Source organism: Sipha flava, unplaced genomic scaffold, assembly GCF_003268045.1.
Source record: "Sipha flava isolate LNK unplaced genomic scaffold, YSA_version1 178_pilon_pilon, whole genome shotgun sequence".
In the NCBI taxonomy this organism is placed as follows: domain Eukaryota; kingdom Metazoa; phylum Arthropoda; class Insecta; order Hemiptera; family Aphididae; genus Sipha; species Sipha flava.
The window spans coordinates 755,820-777,011 of record NW_020272126.1 but is presented as its reverse complement, the minus strand read 5'-3'; the positions used below and the strand labels follow the sequence as shown (position 1 = coordinate 777,011).

The following is a 21,192-nucleotide window of genomic DNA, read 5'->3' as shown; positions in this document are numbered from 1 at the left end:
AACTCGCTAAATTGTCCAAACTGATACTTTTGGTCATTCCACAAATCTTGAATACATTTTATTTTGCAATAATATTTGAATTGGAAAATAAAAAAAATATTTTAGGTTGGTGTCACTACGGCGGCAAAATTGGTGGGATTTTTACATTTCGATATTGGTACTTTAGATTTTTTGATTTTTTTGTTATCTCATGTTATTATCACGGGGAAACAACTGTCTGATGGCCATCATCTAACATTAAATACAACTTTGTAAGATTGACTTGCTAATGTATGAACTTATGAGCCCTGGTTATAACAATAAAGAAATTACTATTCAATCACTTTTTTCAAAGAAAAAATTGAAATTTTAAATTATAAAATGTTTTTAAACATTTGTGTGTATATTTTTACCAGAACTTTGAACTTAAAAATACATTTCAGTGGTGAGGGAAGGTAGTGGAATCTTTTGCATACCTGAAAAATAGGTCTGTGCACGCCTATGACATTTATCTACTATACTTATTTCAGTATTATAAGCAGCACACAAATATTTACACATAAACAATAGTTTTTTCACTGCATATAATCCATGATAAAATTATTATTAGGTATGTTTTACTTATGAATCGTGGCGAACTACCGTGCAAGGTGTCAGTGTAACCGCATTTAAACAGAAACTATGCAAAGCCCCATAATTGCTGTTAGTCACCAAAGTACGACGTGGTTTAAATCACGTATCTTGCCGCGCTGATGATATCACCAATCCTTTTCTTATCATTTCGAATTCCGATCACGTTAGAATATCAAATTGCCGCCGACGACTCGTACTTTTCCCTTGTATTCGGTAAAGCTGTATTTTGTTATTAAAATTATTTCAGATTCAATACCGTTTCTGATTTATTCGTTTGAACGTTTGGTGCCATTTAGAACTGTTTTTTACGAACTTATTTTTCTTCAAAACGTAAATATCGTCTGAGTTACTTGGATTGCACGTTTTTGTCGACCTAGTTTGAACCATTCGTCGTTGTTCTGAGACAATGGTATTGAAAATAATTTCTTCCACCGTGAAAACGGTTTACAGGGTGACGTGCTTCAAGCTTAAGGATGACGAAAAATTTAGGTGAGTATTTGCTAGAATTTGTTGTCAGTATATATCGTCCTTTTTGACTAAAAACATTTTAGTAGATTGTTGGTTACTCATTTTGTGCTGGCTTAGCCTTTTTATTTACTGTTACAAACAAAATAATTTAGGATTCAATTAACTATTTGTTGTATTTGTGATACAAGCTGTACATTTTCTAAACCATATACCTTTCTCATACGGTTATTTATTTGATTAATCATGTATATATGTAATTAATCAATAATAATTATTTTATTTACAAATAAAATAGTAAAATATGGTTGTACGATTAATGGTGTTAATCTATTTCAGATTAATTCCTGGAATATTCATTGCATTAGGTGTGTCTTATAGCACTGTAGCAGCAAAATCATTAGCTGTTAACAACTTCATGGCAGACACTGTGACAGACTTAAAAACATTGGAGAGTAGACCTGAAGATATGAAAACTAAAATGGAACTAATGATTATGAATATACAGGTAAATTATTAACTGATGTTTACTCATTTTATGACCATTTTTTTATACCTTTAAGGCAGAATTTTGTCGTTCTCTTGAAAAAGAAGAAACCATAACAAAATTCCATGTAGATCGATGGATAAGACCGGAAGGTGGCGGTGGAGTTACATGTGTATTGCAGGAAGGAGAGGTTTTTGAAAAAGCTGGGGTCAATGTATCTGTGGTTCATGGTAATTTACCTCCTAGGGCTATAGATCAGATGAGAGCTAGGTAATTGAATATCTTAACAATATATGTATATATAATAATAATATAATAATATATTATTTAATAAATACATACATGTAAATTGGATTGTCCTACATTAAGCAACTAGATGATAAAAAAATATTTATAGATGTTAAATCATGGTAGAATAAAACAGATTGTTAGATATTGTTGGTATTTTTACTTTGATTCAGATTTTAATGAAGAAAATAGAATTTAAAAATGTTATTTATTTTTAAAAATCTGCTTTAAATAATACATAAAGTACTTTGAATGTATGTATAAAATTATTTTCAAATTAATTCCAGCTATTGAAGTGTATAAATTGTATTTAATACATTGAAACATTTATTTCACCTCATTGTGTCATATTATGTCATAACCTCTGTTTGAAAGTATAAAACTTATGCTTATATTTTCTTACAATTAAAAAGAAAACCTTTAATCAAAATAACTATTGCTGATTTTATTTTAATGATTTTTTTTTTTCAAGCAATCAGATTAATATAATATACTCAGAACTCATTTGTTGTAGGGGTAAAAACTTTCAAGGTGGTCAAGTACTTCCATTCTTTGCTGCAGGCGTCAGTGCAGTAATACATCCTCGTAATCCTTATGTGCCAACTATACATTTTAACTATAGATATTTTGAAGTTACTTTACCTGACAACACAGTAGAGGTAAACATTTAATAATTGTTTACTATAAGTATGTATCATTTTATTTTATAATTACGTATGAACTTAGTAGTTTAATTATTAACTGTACATTTATAATAAACATTTATATTTAATTATTAATAATTACTATTATATAACTATTCTAAGCCTTGTTAATTGTTGTAGTGGTGGTTTGGTGGAGGTACTGATTTAACACCATATTATTTGAACGAGGATGATGCTGTTCATTTTCATAGCTCATTGAAAAAAGCTTGTGATCAACATGACAAAACATATTATCCCAAATTTAAACGTTGGTGCGATGAATATTTCAATATCCCACATAGAGGAGAACGAAGAGGAGTGGGTGGAATATTTTTTGATGATTTAGACACTCCATCTACATTTGACTTTGTAAAAAGTTGTGCCCAAGCAGTTATTCCTTCATATATACCTCTTGGTATTATATTACAATGTCAACTTTTATCAAATATTTATACTAATCTAAACATATTATTTATATAGTACAAAAACATAAAAATGATTCATATGGTCAGGAAGAAAGAGAATGGCAGTTGTTGAGACGAGGACGGTATGTTGAGTTCAATTTGATTTATGACAGAGGTACAAAATTTGGTCTTTACACACCAGGAGCTAGGTACGAAAGTATTCTCATGTCACTTCCTTTGTCTGCAGTAAGTTTTTAAATATAATTATACTTTGATAATAATATGTAATTTATATATATATATATATATATATATATATATATTATCTTACTATATATTAGGGGTAGGCAAGTGGCGGCCTGCGAGCTTTTTCAAAATTTGATTTTACATTTTGCTATTTAAAAAGGCTATACAATTACTGCCACCAACTATCAAACACTGGCGCAACGGCAATTCAATATGATTATAAATCTGTGTCTCAAATTTGGTCTCAATGGTTTAAATTTTTGCATTATTTTGTCTTCTATTTAATAATTAATAATCAGTTCATAGTATGAAAAATTTGTTTGATAAAGCATGATACAAATTTACTAGGATAAATATTTCACTTTTGATAATGCTAAAAAGCACCTTTACCACTTTAAGAATACTATACAATTGAATATATACAATTGAATACTTAACAAATTTTTATATCTATTGTAATTAAATGTATCTTAGAACTGGAAGTACATGCACAACCCAGACTCAAATAGCAGAGAAGGAAAATTAACTGAAGTTCTACGAAACCCAAAGGATTGGATAAAAATAGATTGAAATATTCTTTAAAGTTAAAACAACAATGGATTAAAATTTTAAAAAATTCTATTTGGAATTTTGTATTACTAAAATAATTTATTATGGTTAATAATCAATTATTTAAGATTTGGTTATGGATTAGAATTAAGTTTAAACATGAACTTCTAAAAAATGTTATTTAAAATGTTTTTTCTATGTTACATTAATGGTATTTTTGTGTATTTTAAACAGATTATAAATCGATTATTGTTGTTAGAAAATTATTTTTGTTATTATACGTATTGTATTTATTCTTAAATTACTTTTAAGTAATTATTTTATTAGTTTAATCTTCGATGTTAAATAGTTAATTTATTGGAACAATATATAATTGATTATTTAATTTTAATTTAATTTATCACAAAACTTTAAATATAATTTTTTATTTAATTAATTATACAATAAATATATTTCAATCCTATATTTTTTTTATAATAAATTAGTAAATAATTCAATATTTCGGTAATTATGTAATAATAACATAATTTATATTAATAAACCATTTTTTATAACAAAAATATAAATGTATGTACATAATCAAGGAGAAAAAATTTTTTTAAGTATTTCTTTAATTAAAAAACACTTCAGTCTAAAAACAAATCATTAAAAATATCATCATCAGCAGGATCCATTTCATTGTCTACTTCCATAGCTCTTTCGTCTGTACTAACAAACAAATCATCTATTACACTTTTTCCAATAATAGAATCTTCAAGACCGTGCTTATTCTCCAAGATATAAGTCATTACAAAATTATCACAAATGACTGTATTGGTTTTACTTTGATCAAATTGATCACGAACATTCATTGACTGTGACAACTTCCCTTTATGTTCCAACCATTTTGAATATAAATAAACAATATCTTCATCGCCTATATAATAATAATAATTTAGCTATAAATAATATTTCATTTTTTTAATCCAAAATATAAAAAGGAAAGCTCAAAACACGAGTCACAAGTGCCTGATTATTTTTCGATTACAACCATATAGTTATAATGAATGAATAATAATGATTATAGTATTCTTATATTTACACATACTGATTATGTCCTAATGTGTATTAAATTCTACCCACTGATAAATTTTGTATGGTAATAATAACAATCAGATAAAAAATTTTATGTTAAAAGTCTACCTGCATTAAATGTAAGTGCCTTTTTGAATGCGGCTTCACAATCATCATCGTTGTTAAGCCTACTCAAAACTGTGGCTTTTAGTAACAATATTTTACCTATGAGAATTTGTCGTAGGATTTTAATACTTTTGTCATGACTATTAGTTTCTGTTGGATAACTGATTTTTTCATATAAACAATTATAAGACCTGTAATTAAAAAGTTATAAATAAAATATCCATACCATAGGCACTGCCAAGAATTTCATCAGTGGGGTGCATCATGTATAGTATAAGCGCTGATTTCTAAATAATGTTTAAATTATTTAAGTTCAATATTTTTTCATATTGTCTGACAGTACAAAATTAAATAATTTTTTTTTGAATAGTTTTTTTTTTCACGGTTACAAAGTAATGCAGACTACTAGAAAATCCAATAATTATAATAATAGCCTCTATCCTACATTTTTAAATTTCATTATTTTTTTTAAATCCAGGGGGTTGTAAAGCACTCCCTTACATCCCTCTAGTAGTGCCCATGATCCATACACAAAGTAAAAGAAGTATACTTGTTTAGTGCTTCCAAAACTGTATCTGTATTTTTATTGAGACCTGTTTCAGCCAGCAACATGGTTCCAACTACATTGAAATTATAATCATTGAGTTCATCGGCCCAAAATGAATCGCTCTTCCACAGACCACATCCTGGTTCAAACTCTCCAATTAAGGATTGACACATTTTAAAAGCTAATTCTATTTCTTGAGCTTTTATAAGAACTACAACTGCTTCATGTTGAAGCATAAAATTTGTTGGAACTGTCACCAAGTTGGAAACATATTGGTCATTCTTATTTAATTTCAAAAGATTTAAATAATCAGACGCTGATACTCTGTAACTCTGTAACATTTATTTAAAATATCAACAGTATTTAACTGCAATGTAGAAAAACAAGAATTCAAGATAAAACTCACACTGTATTCATATTTCTTTTTAGCTGTCATATAGAGTAGTTGCCTTTCAGTTAAATCCGGTTGGGGATATAATATAGTAAGGGCCTTTGTTGTATAACTGTTAAAACAATTTTCATGCTTATCTTTTCTGAGATCATAATTTTCCTAAACAATAGTTTAAATGTATAAAAATGTACTAAATTTTGCTTTTTATATTACCTTTAAAGTATTTTCCAGTACCATGATTTGTGTAAACTGCATGTTATTTATTTCGTAATGTTGTGACATGTAATAAGCCATAATTTTATTAAATTTTGTTTCTTTTAGTTTTTCAAATGCAGTTATTGCTAAATCACTATTACCTATTTTTGAATGAGTTCTCCCAAGCAATAAAAAATATCTTGATTTAATAAAAGGCTCCATTAAACAGTTGACCATTTCTGATAAATAATACAATGTCACTTCAAACTCCTCTAAATTAAAATTTACTAAAGCCTTTAAATAACACATCAAACAGTACAACTCATCATTAGAATCCATATATTGGTCTACTGTACTCAATGTACATAAGGCTTGTCGATGTTGGTTTTCCAAAACATATTTGATACATAAAGACACGTGACTACTAACAATTATGGTTTTGATGTTCTCAATATCAAGAAAAACATTAATTTTAGAAAGTCCAAATTTAAAACAATTGGAAATTTGGTTGAATTTTTTATGTTTAAAAACAACCGCAATAGTTTTGAATTGATCAAGAAACTGTACAGTAAACTGCACTAAGAGTGAATCAAAACTGCATCTAGACAAAAACACTAATAACAATATCTGTGAGATTTCTAGACATTGGACTACCAGTATTGGTTTTAAACTAAGAAACCTATTAGACAGGCATTCTAAACTATTGAGTATATCTTCCTCATGGTTCACAAATGAACTCAAATTTGCAATACTATTTCCATTTTCATATAACACTGAAAACCATTAGAATATATTGAGTGATATTAATTACCAATAACTGTTTTATTCCACTAACCTTGATGTAGACATTCACTGATTATTGTCATTATTTTATTATAACAATAATCCAACACATCAATTGGTTTCCACCAATACCAATGCAATGCATTACACACAAAGTTAACACGCAGTTCTAATGGAATGTGCTTCTCGTACAAATAAAGTTCAGCAATGTTAATAATTTCTGACATTTTGCTAACATATTCTGTATCGATGGTAATTAAAGTTTTCTGGTTTAAAAAATTAAATTTATATAAAATAAAACGTTTTGAAAAATTACAATTAGTTGAATTTCAAAAATTACATACCAGACAATTGCAGATGAGCAGATTGTTTCTCAATATTATAAATTCAACTTCATTTTGTAAAGAAATGTTTTTTAAATAACAACTATCTACTGAACTCTGAAGAAGCTCACAGCATTTGATAAACTTTCCTTTTCGGAATAGTTCAGACGAAGAAGACATAATTTCATTGATATTCATTTTTTTTTTTTTTTTACTACTCAGCAGTCACGAATTAATTGTACCTGGAATAAAACCAAATAAAACCATAAAACCAAACAAAAACCGAAATTCCAAACTATAATCAAGTAAGAATATTTAATTTGGTTGCAAATGTCAACTGTATTATAAAATTGTATAATAAAATCGTACATGAAATTTAAAGTAAGCACATTAAGTTGTTTTCAAAAACGAATTAATACTAATAAAAGTAAGAATATCAGTCGTATTAAAAAAAAAAAAAAAAAAACATTGGCGGGAAATATAGCGATAATAATGTTGATAATACAAATCTGTATATATATAAAATGACCTGGGTGAATAATCATCGCCTAGCCGAAACCACTGAAGCTATAGCTCATATATGAGTACCTACCTATGAAATTTGGACAGTAGTTTTGTGTTTCCAGAAATACGAAATGTATATCAGTGCCGCAATTAAAATATAGGAGGCCCGTGTGCGGTAATTATATTGGGCCCCTTTAGCCTAACCTAGGATTTATTTTTGTTTAATTAAGTATCAATTTTTTTAAGTTTTAAAGCACGTTTTACATCAAGTTAGTGCAGTGGTCTTCAACCGGTGGGTCGCGATAAGTTTTCTGTTTAAAATTTAAAAAATTCATATTTATATATTTATTTGTATACATTATATAATGTATGTCATATGATATTGCATAAAAATGTTTTCGAATAAACTCGAAACCATACTATTTTATATTATTTTAAATTTATAGAAGATTAGAATGAACAATTTTTTCTTAAACACTCATACTTAATTAGAAAAAATCCTCAAACCAATACGCAACACATACCACTAATCATTAACAGTCGAACACATAGTGGAGGAGTGTACACAATTTACCTTAATACGCACCGACCTGAACATGTCATCCAACATAGTAAAAATACTTAATGAAAAACAAACTCTGAAAATTGTCACATTAATAAGTATCACAAATATATTAGCAAATCTTAATTTACATCTAACTTCACCTTTATAATATTTCATATGTAATATTGTAATTTTAAATCTAACACCTAACACATTAAATATTTAAAATCTAATAGCTAATAATATTTGTTGTTGAAACCTCAATTTTCTAATAAAAGAAAATAAAGAATGAACAATCAAATGAAGTGATAGCCCGACTTAATTTATAAATCTTATTTATATTTTATATATCTATAAACTGCATTGTTTTAAATTGAGCTGAGGTGGAGGTATTTCGTGTGAAAACAGTCCAGGACAAATATCGCACTCATTTCTTTTGTGTATCAAAACATACATTTTTCGGTATCATTACATGCATTTTTTTTTTTTTGTATCATTATTTATATTAAAAATTAAATATTTCCTAAATACCTAAAAATTATAGATTTTGATTTGTTCAGTTATAAAAGCACTTCTAAAATGGTATACATTAAACAATTGTAACATTTTTATTTGGTTTTCACGGCTAACGAAATTTACATGGGTCCCGAAAAATGTTTGGTAAGAAAAGTGGGTCGCAGGTCGAAAAAGGTTGAAGATCACTGAGTTAGTGTATGATATATGTATATATATATATATATATATCAAACTAAATACCTATAACTAGGGAACGGATTTATATGTAAATGCAAATTTTTATTAAAACGAGATATTTAAGATTCGATAAGAAATGTTTATGATTTAAATCATTCCTATTAAAATTATGGTACTTTTATTTTACATATTTTTACATATTTCACTAATTTTTAAATATTTTTAAACATATTTTTATCATTTCATCATTCATACGTCTTCTTCGTACGAAAATACAAGAAATTATTTCAAAATTAGATCCAGAAACTTTTATCGCTATTGGAAAAGCTCAAAATATTATGCAAAATGAAACATTAAAAATAATTTAATTTTAATTAAAAATAATTTAACAAAATTATTAATAAAAAATATGTCCCCAAATGATAGTATGCAAATTGTTGAATCAACGATTAAAACTCGTAAGCGGACCAATAGATGTCGTAAAAAAGAAAATTCATGCTGTTACAGAAAAAAATTCCAGGCAATATTGATTTTAAAACAATCAATGACATAATGAATGGCAGACAACCTTTTAAAAATTTGGAATTATCGCCTTCTGATAGTATGCACTTGAAATATGCTTTTAATACATCGGTTGATGTGAAACGATAATTTAGCAGTTTTAAAAATATTTTGATACCTAATAGGCGACATTTAGCATTTGATAATTTACAAGATATTGTAATAATTCAATGCAACAAATCTTTTTGATAATTTAATAATAATAATCACTTTTTTTTTTTAATTTTTTTTTCCTCACATATTTGGATGTTTTTAGCACATATTTTATAAATTATACTTACATATATATGTACATATTTCTATATTTTTATTACATATAAATCCGTTCCCTACCTATAACCAGTGGTGTATTGGAGAGTATCCGGGGGTATACGGCATATACCCAATACGCTATTTTTATCCATGGCATATAGCAGAGGTTCCCAACCTTTTTTGACTCATGGCACCCTTTATTATTTTATAAAAATTTGGAGGCACCCTATAGCCTATGTCATATACTCTATAGTTTATACTGAATACGCTATAGTAATATATCGTATATTTAAATTTATATTTTGTTACTTCGATTTTATTTAGCATTAATAAACAATAACGATAAGATAAAGTCACAAGTATTTCACCGTAAATAACTTTAAAACAGTTCACATCAAATCTACAGCAATCGAACCAGTATGAAAATTAAAATAGATGAATTATTTGAATTATTTGTTACCTCCTTAGAAATGTATAGCCAAAACCGCCATTGTCACAATTCGAGAATGTGTAATGATGCTAAACGTGGCGTACCGGCGTTTTAATCCTATAGATTGCTAGTAATATATCATAAACATATTAGAATCTAAGATTAGAGATAGTCGATTTATTTCTAAATTTTACTAGGTACGCTTTTTTTTTTAAACAAAAAAACCAAGTTTTTATTTAAAACCAAGTTCATATTTAAGTGCTAGGATATTTTTTAATTTCTTACAGCAACACTCCCCTATTCCCGTACTTTATTAATTCTTTTATGAGTGTACTATACACCTCTTTGAATAATACATCAATATTCTTATATGTGCCTCAGCCAGACAATGTTTTGTGAACTCTAAAATTTTTTAGATAATTTAAATAAATTTAATTCACAGGAAAGAGTATCAAAAAAAATTCGTCTAATTCATAGGTTCTTAACCCGAGGACCATAAATAGTTACTCAAGGGTCCACGGGGTGGCATGAGTTTTTTTTGAAATAAGCCAAAAATAAATTTGTTTTGATAGCGTTTTTAAGGTAATAATAATTGTTGAAACATTTGAAAGCCATTTGAAAGAAAACAATGTTTTTAAATATAAAACTTAGATTATGATATTCTTATATGCCATATAAAGTTATCGTAATCGTAAAATAATATAACATGGCAATACAATTTAACGAGCATTTCAATTTAATACGGGAACCTATCACTTCTGTTGATCCGTCACCGTATAATAAAAATTATATTTATTTATATAAATATATATATTTTTTTTTTTTTTTTGAAAGGGGGTCTATAATTATATTTTATGATTTAAAGGGGCCCATGGCCAAGAAAAGGTTAAGAATTTATAGTGTAATTGAATCCTCTAGTAGTCTACAGTTGATTGCTGTTTAATTTATTTTGTAATGATTTAATTATTATCTACATTACTATACTATTATATTATTTTACTTTTTAATAAATACATTCATATCCGTTATTCATAATTAACCATAATTTATATAAGTAAATAACACCGCGCTGAAATGTCCGATGTCTGCTGTTATCAGATCGAACGTCAGAACGCCCCAGTCAGTGCCGCAATATCCGAATTGGTTGCATGTGTTAAACACACGGGCCCATAGCCTCAGCCTGTAATAGGGTTCAATGTTAATATTTAAAAAATATATGGAAAACAAGAAAATAAAACGATTTTGACGATTTTGTAATAATAATTATTGATGGAGATTGAACAATAATTGATTTATTTTGTCTTAAACATATTGTCGTATATCAACGTTTTTTTTGCTGCCTGTATAATCGAAATTCAAAATAGTTTGGTTACAGTAACTGTTGATCAAAGGTAGGTACGGTTTCCCTGTAGAGTTCAGATGTGGGGGCATTAATTTTATTTATACGTGGGTCCAAATTAGTATATTTGCGGCACTGGCCCCAGTTATCTGATTTATATACGAATAGTATATGAGCCTTCTTTAATACAGTTTTTCACAGTTTTTCACAGAATTTCACTTGTTTTTTGAGTGGAGGACACACACATATATACGATATATCTCTGGATGGCCATCCTTATAAATCTTAACTCGTCCTTCCTTTTGATAATTTTTTTAATGTTGCGTGAATATAGTTTTATTAGTTTTTATTCAGTGATATAGTTGTTATAAACATGTATCAAAAATTGGAAAAGTCGTTGAAAACTTTAAACACTATTATTTGGCAACAATATTTATACAGTCACTATATATCTATATGTAATAATTCAAAATAATAACCTAACATTTTTGCGTTATAATTTTTTTTTTACCAACACCGAATTTCTAGGTTAATTTATATTTTTGAAAAAAATTTATAGTATTTGATTAGGTTTAAATCTTAATACCTTAACTACATTTTAAAGTATACAAATGTGTGATTCATTAACTTTAAAGAAAAGGATAATTAATGAAAGTATAGATTCATGGGAATAAATAAGTTACAATTATTATATACTAGTTTATATAATTATTCATTGTATTTATGTAGTTCAGGTACACTTTTACGTAATTTTTTTACATTGCTTTATACTCTAACACATAATGTTACACACCCAGGCATGGATCTAGAACTATAATTGGAGGTAAGTCATTTTTTCAAAAAAAAAATAGAAGATAATACACAATTAAAAATTAATAAAGTAAAATTATAACTTTATTAATTATCAAAATTTTTAAAATTGAATTTCAAAGTTTAATCTTCTTTATTTTATTGCATATATTTATTTAATAATGAACACACAGTACCTAATCTTGATGTTTTTCTTTTTTGGGAGGAGATTCGTTATCTTAAGATCCAGCCTGGATCAACGCTTTTATACACATCATATTAAAAACTTTAAGTAATCATTAATTTGTTTTAATTGTATAATGTATATTGTATTCATATTATTATTTATTATTATTATTTATCCTTACGACCTACTTGTATGTTTATTTTAATAACAATTTTATGTATTTGTAATAGTATATATAATATATAATGTAATGTAATTTGTAATAATATTTATAATTGTATAGTATTTTGTTCAATGTGTATCGTTACAATTTACATTTATACATTTTGATTACTATTAAGTTCTTATAGATAAATATGCAGTAGAATGCTAAATATTATTACTTATTTCGAGTATGAACTGTTGCATATATTATTGTTTTTATAATTTATTTCAATGATTATTTTTTCAAAATTATAAACAACAGAAATTTTAATTGATTATATCTACTTAATTTATATCGCGCCTTGGTATAAAAATACCAGAAAATGCCGATGGAGAAATAGTAACACCATCTTGAGACTTGTCTGGTAATTGGACTCCTTGTGGAACTTTAAATTCAAAATGTTGTAATAATTTCGCGATAAACATAAAGAGATTTGTTTTTGCCAATACTTCACCAAGACATCTCCTTCTACCTATCAAAATTCAAAATCGCTTATTGTACATTAAACATTTCAATTACAATTATATCAAAATAGTATACCTACCAACACCAAATGGCATAAACCAACTATCGTTAATAACATTCCCAGAACTGTCCAGAAATCTTTCTGGTCGAAATACTTCTGGATCACCCCAATGCTGTTTATCCATATGAATACTCCATATACTTGCCAATACTAGAGTATCCTGAAAATGTTTACCTAATTAATTAATATTCTTGGCTATTTATGATACGAAATTGTTATCGAACTTTTGGAATTATGTATTCTTGAATGCTTGTGTTTCGAATAGATCTATGAGCGATCGCTAATGGTGCCACGTTGCTATGCCTTTGTACCTCCATCAAAACAGCTTCAAGATAATTCAATCTATGAAATAATTTATTTTGTATAGCATTGTATTATAATAAGTACTCAAATTAGGTTAGGTTAGGTAACTTAGATTACTTGTTTCTATCTTCAAGTTGTACTTCGCGATCTCCAACTACTGCGTCTAATTCCGCATGTGCTTTAGTTTGTACGTCTTGATGTTTGAGAAGAAGCAAAATAACAAAAGACAACATGCTACTTGTGGTTTCTGAACCAGCTAAAAATAAATCCAGTAAAACAACGAGGAGCTGTTCTTCTGAAAATGATTTAGGTGATTCTCTATTTTTTTCGATTTCCATTAAAAATGCGCCTATAAAATCTTCTTGATCATTTATCTTGTCTCTATGTTCGTCTACTGATTCCTATGATATTTTTTTATTTAATAATAAATAAATTATGGTTTCAAAAAATTGATTTAATTACTTTTAAAAAGGTGTAAAATTCATGTAAAATGAGTTTGATGTCTTTGTATCCAGAACATTTGGGTGCTAAAAAACGGACAAATGGCATTTGATTTAAAATTCCTCCCGACATGTCTAACATTCTAAAACTGGCATGTACTAATTTCATAAGTTTCGCAAGTCTAGAATCGTTCAGCGCGAATCTATTACCAATTAACATTGTCCAAAGTCCATTCAAAACAGATACGTCGAATAAACCACAAACTTCGATAGGTTTACCATTCTAAATACATTAAATTTAATAAAACGTTTATACAATAATTATAAAATATTTTAAAACATACTTGAACCTCATATCGCTTGTTTAAATGTAAAATAAGATCGTCAACTTCTTCACTGATAAGTTTTTCCATTAAATCACCTCCAAATCCCTTTTTACGTAAATGTTGCATACAAAATTTTTTTTGTTCAGTCCATTCAGGTCCATCCACAAACACTATGCCTTGATTTTCAATGTCATAAGTTAGTACTAACTTTGATTTTTTTTATGCTAATAAAATTACCTAGTCTTTTATAAAAAGCTCTGAATCTAAAAAAGAATCCATCTGGTCGACCATCAAAGTCGTCTTTACACAGTACTTGTCGTACTGCATCATAACCAGAAACAACAACCACTTCTAACCGACCAAGTTTAACGGAAAAAACTTGACCATAACATTTAGCTAAATGATCCCACACCAAGTGATAGAATCCAAGTTTGTTTCTAAGTTTTCGAATTTCTAGATAATTTCCAATCAAAGGAAAACGTGTAGGACCTAAAATAAAAAGTGGGTATTTATGCATACAGTTAAATTGTAAATTACAAAAACATTTTTATTTTCATTAATAATAATTAATATACAATAATATAATTATTATAAATACTACTAAGTTACTACTATACAGCCAAATTATGCATATAATACCATTAATTATTTATAAAACGTAAAAATGCTTAAAAATAAATATTTAATAAATAATAATTGTATTTTAAAACTTCTGAGTGTCTTTTCTTTTCAGAATTAAAACTTTTAAAGATGAACTATGTTAGTAATTATATTTTCTTCCCGCGGTGTTCTCTAAGTAACACTAAATAATACCGATTTAATATGTATTTATTTTTTAAGATTGCTAACTGTTTTTTTTTTTAAATAATCAAAACTCCGTCGAGTGAATTGAATAGAATCAGTTATCTGATCGGATTAAGACTTCATAGGGGAAGGTCAGTTATAGGTTAAATGATCACTAACACAAACACAAACCAGAGTTGCCGGAACTTGAATTTGATTGTCACATGATATAATACTGAATACATTTATAATATCATTTTATATACATTTTAATGTACAGCACCTAAGCTAGATTAGTTTTAATTTGGGAAGACAAGCCGAAAGTGAAAGGATATACACAGATTGTATCACTTTAACATTTTATTTTATATTGAATGTACCTTATACCTATATTTATAATTTGTAAATTATAAGTGTTAAGTGTATAAATCATTTAACAAACCTACTCATTGACAAATAATATGTATAAATTGTAGATTTATTTCAATAAAAAAAAAAGTTATACTTATTATGCGCGCTGTTACGTATAAAAACATAGACTGTAAAATTGTCCATAATTAATAAAATTACCTGTACAATAATAATTCACATATGTATTGTATAGACCTATACATATGTCTTACAAATAAGATACAATATTTTTTATGAACCCAGCACGAATAGTAATAACTAGGGAAAGGATTTATATGTAAATACATATTTTTATTAAAAAGAGATATTTAAAATTCGATAAGAAATGTTCATAATTTAAATCATTTCTATTAATATAATGCTACTTTTATTTTACATATTTTCACATATTTTGATATAGTTACATATTTTTACATATTTCATAATTTCATCATTCATACGTCTTCTTCGTACAAAAGTACAAGAAATTATTTCAAATTTGGATCCAGTAACTTCTATCGCTATTAGAAAAGCTCAAAATATTAAGCAAAATGAAACATAAAAACTAATTTAATTTTCATCTCGGTAAATTTTAGTTTTATTGCACATACATTTACAAAATTTGAAATAAAAATATGTCCTTAAATGAAAGTATGCAAATTGTCGAATCAACGATAGCAAAATGAGAACTTGTAAACGGACCAATAGGAAATGTTGTAAAAAAGAAAATTCATGTTGTTACAGAAAAAAATTCCAAGTTATATTGATTTTCAATTAATCAATGACATAATGATTGGCAGACAACCTTCTAAAAATTTGGAATTATCACCTTCTGATATTATGCGCTTCAAATATGCTTTAATCAACCCATGTAGGTTGATGTGGAACGATCATTTAGCCGTTTTAAAAATATTTTCAGATCCAATAGGCGACATTTAATATTTGATAATTTAAAATATATTGTAATAATTCAATGCAACAAATCATTTAGACAATTTAATTATTATAATTTTTTTTTTTTTTTTTTAATTAAATTTTTTCCTACATATTTGGATGTTTTTAGCATATATTTTATAAATTATACTTACATAGATATGTACATATTTCTGTATTTTTATTACATATAAATCCGTTCCCTAGTAATAACATAGGAAACAGTGTTTATGTGAAAAGAATTAAAAAGACTTTTATGCGAAAAGAATAATATACCAGGTGGATTACAGAATTAACAAGTCACCCAATACAAGTACTTGGCTTTACGTTTACATTTAATTTTACTTTTTTATTATATTAAAATAAAAATGGTACCTATGTATAACGGTATCAACAACTGTTCAAGGTTATTAAAACAGATAGGGCCTCTAACACAACGTATGTCTGTACATCCTTCCATCGTTTTACGAAAGGTAATAAAAACATTTTTACTATCAATCATCTGATCATACTATATAATTTATACATTGTTTCTTTAAGAAAATAAATGTACGAAGCCGTGTAGGGATAAAATGTTTTTTATACCTGACCTACCTCAATATCATAACTAGTTTCAGGGTTAACAGTTTCCCCTCCCCTTTGTCTTCTCTAGATTCATGATTCCCAGACAATAATACCCCTTTGGATATCTACCATCAGGTGTATTACGCTCGTGTATTATTACAATACCTATTAAAATTAATTCTTTTCATTTTAAACGAACAGCACCCACATAATTTACGATTCTTTGTACGACATTCCAACCTATATTGTAATAAGAAACGGATTAATAAAAAAATCATTACCATATTATGAAAGTTAGGCCTCTTCTTACATTGTCGACCTTGAATAGGATTTTTAATTCTCTGTATGTCTGAACACGTAATAATTTGAAAATATCTCAAAAATTACTATTTTATCGAATTATTTTGAGATTTATTTACATATTTTAATTTCATTTATAAATGGAGGTTTTACTGTTATGTTATATTTTTGAACGATGAAAAATAATGAATTATCAGGTTATAAGTATATTATAAATACGTTATTCATACAAAGAATGAAAGAAAATATTCCTTGTTTTTTTATGAAAATATATTATATTAAATTACTCGAAAATCATTTCATTAATGAGTCAAATTATAAATAATAACTTTAGGACCAAGGTATAGGTAAGAAAATAAACGTATAACAGCTATACAGTCAATTATAACTAATCGGAATTTCTAAAATAATAATATATATAATTTAATTATTTTGATTAGATTGATTAAAAAAAAATCAGCATTTATTTTCAAATAAATATAAAATACTTATATATTAGTATATAATATAGTATAATCATTTAAATCAAATAATTTACATTATTTTTATGAAGAAAAAAATGTAATGCTTTTTTTATCTTCTGTTACTCGTTAGAATAAATGCAATCATGTAGTTTATGTAAACATTAATTATTATTAGTTTCCAATACCATTTATATTTTCATATAAAGTTTTTTTGTATTAAAAAAAAAAAAAAAATCATAAAATAACAATGTCTTATTTTAATATATGTTAAATATGGTGGCAGTTATACAGTAAAATAATACATATAAAATAATTAAAATAATAATAATAAATAAATAAAATAAAACAAATAAAACTGTTAATACAGTAAATAGAATAAAATAGTATAAATATCATAAATAAATAAATAAAAATTAGAATCCTTTTATAAAAAAAGAATACGTTATGGCTCTAAATTCAATCATATAGTTAATTTAAATAATAATTTAAATCTTACCTGTTGGATATTTGTGCGGCAAAACATTATCTAAAATGTAAAGAGTAATTATTACGCAAATAATAACGACTATGAAAAACATCATGTTTGAACAGTAAAAATTGTCAGACGTTAGAAGTGAGGTAGTGTTGCCTACAACCTGCCTATACACCGAAAGAATGGATTTAATGGATTGAGGAAGATGTTGACTGGTCTCCGGTTCATCTTTTTAAAAACTATGTAGTAGGTACATCGACTTGGAAGGGGTCTTCCATTTATTTCCTTTTATTTGTTCCTTTTATTATTATTTTTTCATCTACGGGTTTTCTAAGTATTTTGGCGATCTTATCCAAAACCATTCACAAAATACGAATACTTTTTGTTTGACACTTGGTCACATTTACATAACACAACAAATTATATTTAAAAAATATATTATTCTATTATGAATAATTTAAAAAACCAAACTATTTCGATTTTGAACCAAAAACATCGTTTTACTAAAAACATAAATTTTCATACTAAATGAATGAATATTATTGAACAATAGTAAGTATTAAATTATCTATCCCATATAATATATATATTATTACTCACCTCATAACATATAATACTATATATCTACTGTTATTTACATAAAATACATACATGTTGTATTTCATATTGAAACGACGGTAAATTTGATAAATTAAAAAAAAAATTAAATAAACATAATTGTATTAACTATTCAAATGTTTATTTGAAATTTTATTGGGTTATGGAAATACTTATATTTAATGTTTGGTAACACAAAAAATATATATAACCTTAAACCTACATTTTATAAACAATGAATTTTTCAGCATTTAATTTAATTAAATAATTTAATTTAATTAAAAAAAAAAACAAATGCTAAGACATATTAACTATACTCTATTTTAACTATTAAAACTTTATTTTAAAATATTATGTAGATTGCCTTTGTTTCTCGGTATTGAATAATAAGAATAAAAAAAAGAATGTATGATATTTTAGTTAAATACTTGCTATAAGTTATATTTTATTTTATAATGCCTTAAGACTTAAGGCTTAAGGTATAAAAGAATAACATTTGTTTTGTAGTTAATTTTAGGCTGTTATTAATCTCTAATTTAAAATAAAGAACAAGATTTAATATTTTAAATTATTTAAATGAATTATTTGCGCATTTGCTCAACACCATATGAAATTATTAGTCATTCGTAAATATACAAAATAAAAAATTGGTAATAACTTAATAATAAAACAAAAACAAGTAATTTAAATAATTCTGATACAAATCTATTGTATTACATATAGGTAAAACTGTACAATTAAATAAATACGTAAATAAAACACCATGTGTTTTTATAAACAAAAATGTATTCGTATATAGATGGTTATGATAGTAAAAAATATAAAATTGATTGGCCAGTTGGAAATTGTTAAAAATTGTTACCAAATAATAGTATTATCATCTAAATTCTAGTCCAAATGTTCAAGATGCTAGCAGAGAACCAATATAAAAAAAGTGTCATTATCAACAACATAAATAACAATATAATAGTTTCAAGAAAACCTATAAACAATTATTCATAAGATACTAAGCTGTGAGAAGCGCTAAATATACCAATGTCAACATAACGATACACTCACTATCTTGAATATAAATGAAAATGTATCAAAAATATGTTTCCCTTTTTAGATTGTTCCTAGTTATCCATAGACTACGAAGAATTCGTTTTTACACATGACAATAATATTTGTATAAATTATAAAACGACTATTCATTTACGCTTATTGTTATATATTATATTTTAGTCCTTTTTTAGTTCTAGTTTCCTTAAAATAACAACTTGTTTGTATAGAACAGTTATAAATATGTGAAAATAAAAATATATTTAGCTACTATTATAACTACGACCAACCAGTGTTTTTAAAATATATTCAAATATTACTCAATTACTTTCAAATATATTTTTATTATTTTTATTATTCAAATCATATTTATTATCAATGGATTTTACGCGGTCAACTTTTGATAAAATTATCATGAAAATAAAAATTGCAGTTTGATCGTTATGCGAAATATTAAAATATTAAAATTTTTTGACTGACGAATAAAATAGGATAATGAATATAGTTACGAAAAATGCTGCTGTACTTTAATTCAAAAAAAAATTTGCCGTTCGAGCGATGGTACTCCCTCGCCCCTCCCACTAAATACGTCCCTAGAAACAACACGTCACTTCATCTAGGGACTACCGGATAAATTACAAATAACATTTAGTTATACTTACAATCAGTGGCATGACGAAGGTATTATTTTGGAGCAATTAGTCTTTTAAAATTGTTGGAGAATGGGTGGTCCTCCTGTGACAAAATACATAGCCATACTAAATATATCACAGAAAATAGAAATATACTAAGTGTATACTGCGTGTAAATATATGTCTTATTTATATGACTTATATCTTACACTATACAGCAACGTTTCTCATCCTTTTTTCATTCACGTACCCCTTCAGCTCTCACGTAGGTACCAAAAACTGTCGATTGGTCTATTTTCACATAAGATTGATAAAAAATTATAAAATTAATTTTAATAGAAAACAAAATAAATAATTATACATTTTACAATTTCAATTTAGTATAATCCTTGGTGTTGTTTGGTAACACTTCATTATTGAAAACTAGTTTCACATATAAAACTCGTTAAGTGTGAACTCACAAAAAGTATATTACGATACTTATTTTTAATAAACGTGTATGACAATAAAGCCTTTTCCACAAACGCAGTGTTCGTTATTAAATACTTCATAAATAATATATATTTGATCACATACATTTTTACATTTTCCCTCATTACCATTTTTCCCCTGAGTGCCCTGTCGTATTTTTTCGCGTATCATAATATGAGTATCCCCGGATGAAAAACGTGATTCTATATCATAAAACTTGTTAATTATAGTTAAATAACATTTTTAGTAAATTAGTACACCGAAAACATCAGTCTGTTGCTTACAGTGCATTAT

At 26.3% G+C, this 21,192-nt stretch overlaps 3 protein-coding genes across 3 annotated transcripts; 1 reads left to right on the top strand and 2 right to left on the bottom strand.

The window, feature by feature from the left end:
* The first annotated feature begins 734 nt into the window (after positions 1-734).
* LOC112680613 (oxygen-dependent coproporphyrinogen-III oxidase) lies at positions 735-3,925 on the top strand. Its single transcript, XM_025550773.1, has 7 exons — positions 735-1,101; positions 1,417-1,585; positions 1,641-1,834; positions 2,367-2,511; positions 2,677-2,950; positions 3,016-3,185; positions 3,660-3,925. The coding sequence occupies exons 1-7, from the start codon at positions 1,019-1,021 to the stop codon at positions 3,753-3,755; spliced, it is 1,131 nt and encodes a 376-aa protein (XP_025406558.1). The 5' UTR covers positions 735-1,018; the 3' UTR covers positions 3,756-3,925.
* Positions 3,926-4,326: 401 nt separating this feature from the next.
* Positions 4,327-7,605, bottom strand: LOC112680619. Its single transcript, XM_025550779.1, has 8 exons — positions 7,522-7,605; positions 7,174-7,394; positions 6,882-7,095; positions 6,065-6,819; positions 5,867-6,010; positions 5,464-5,792; positions 4,917-5,104; positions 4,327-4,650 (listed from the first exon to the last, which is right to left on the bottom strand). The coding sequence occupies exons 2-8, from the start codon at positions 7,348-7,350 to the stop codon at positions 4,361-4,363; spliced, it is 2,097 nt and encodes a 698-aa protein (XP_025406564.1). The 5' UTR covers positions 7,351-7,394; positions 7,522-7,605; the 3' UTR covers positions 4,327-4,360.
* A 5,255-nt stretch (positions 7,606-12,860) lies between these two features.
* Positions 12,861-18,370, bottom strand: LOC112680620 (methyl farnesoate epoxidase-like). Its single transcript, XM_025550780.1, has 8 exons — positions 18,182-18,370; positions 14,489-14,740; positions 14,270-14,427; positions 13,948-14,208; positions 13,603-13,886; positions 13,407-13,524; positions 13,201-13,342; positions 12,861-13,128 (listed from the first exon to the last, which is right to left on the bottom strand). Exons 1-8 carry the CDS (start codon positions 18,264-18,266, stop codon positions 12,941-12,943), a joined length of 1,488 nt encoding a protein of 495 aa, XP_025406565.1. The 5' UTR covers positions 18,267-18,370; the 3' UTR covers positions 12,861-12,940.
* Positions 18,371-21,192: the final 2,822 nt, after the last annotated feature.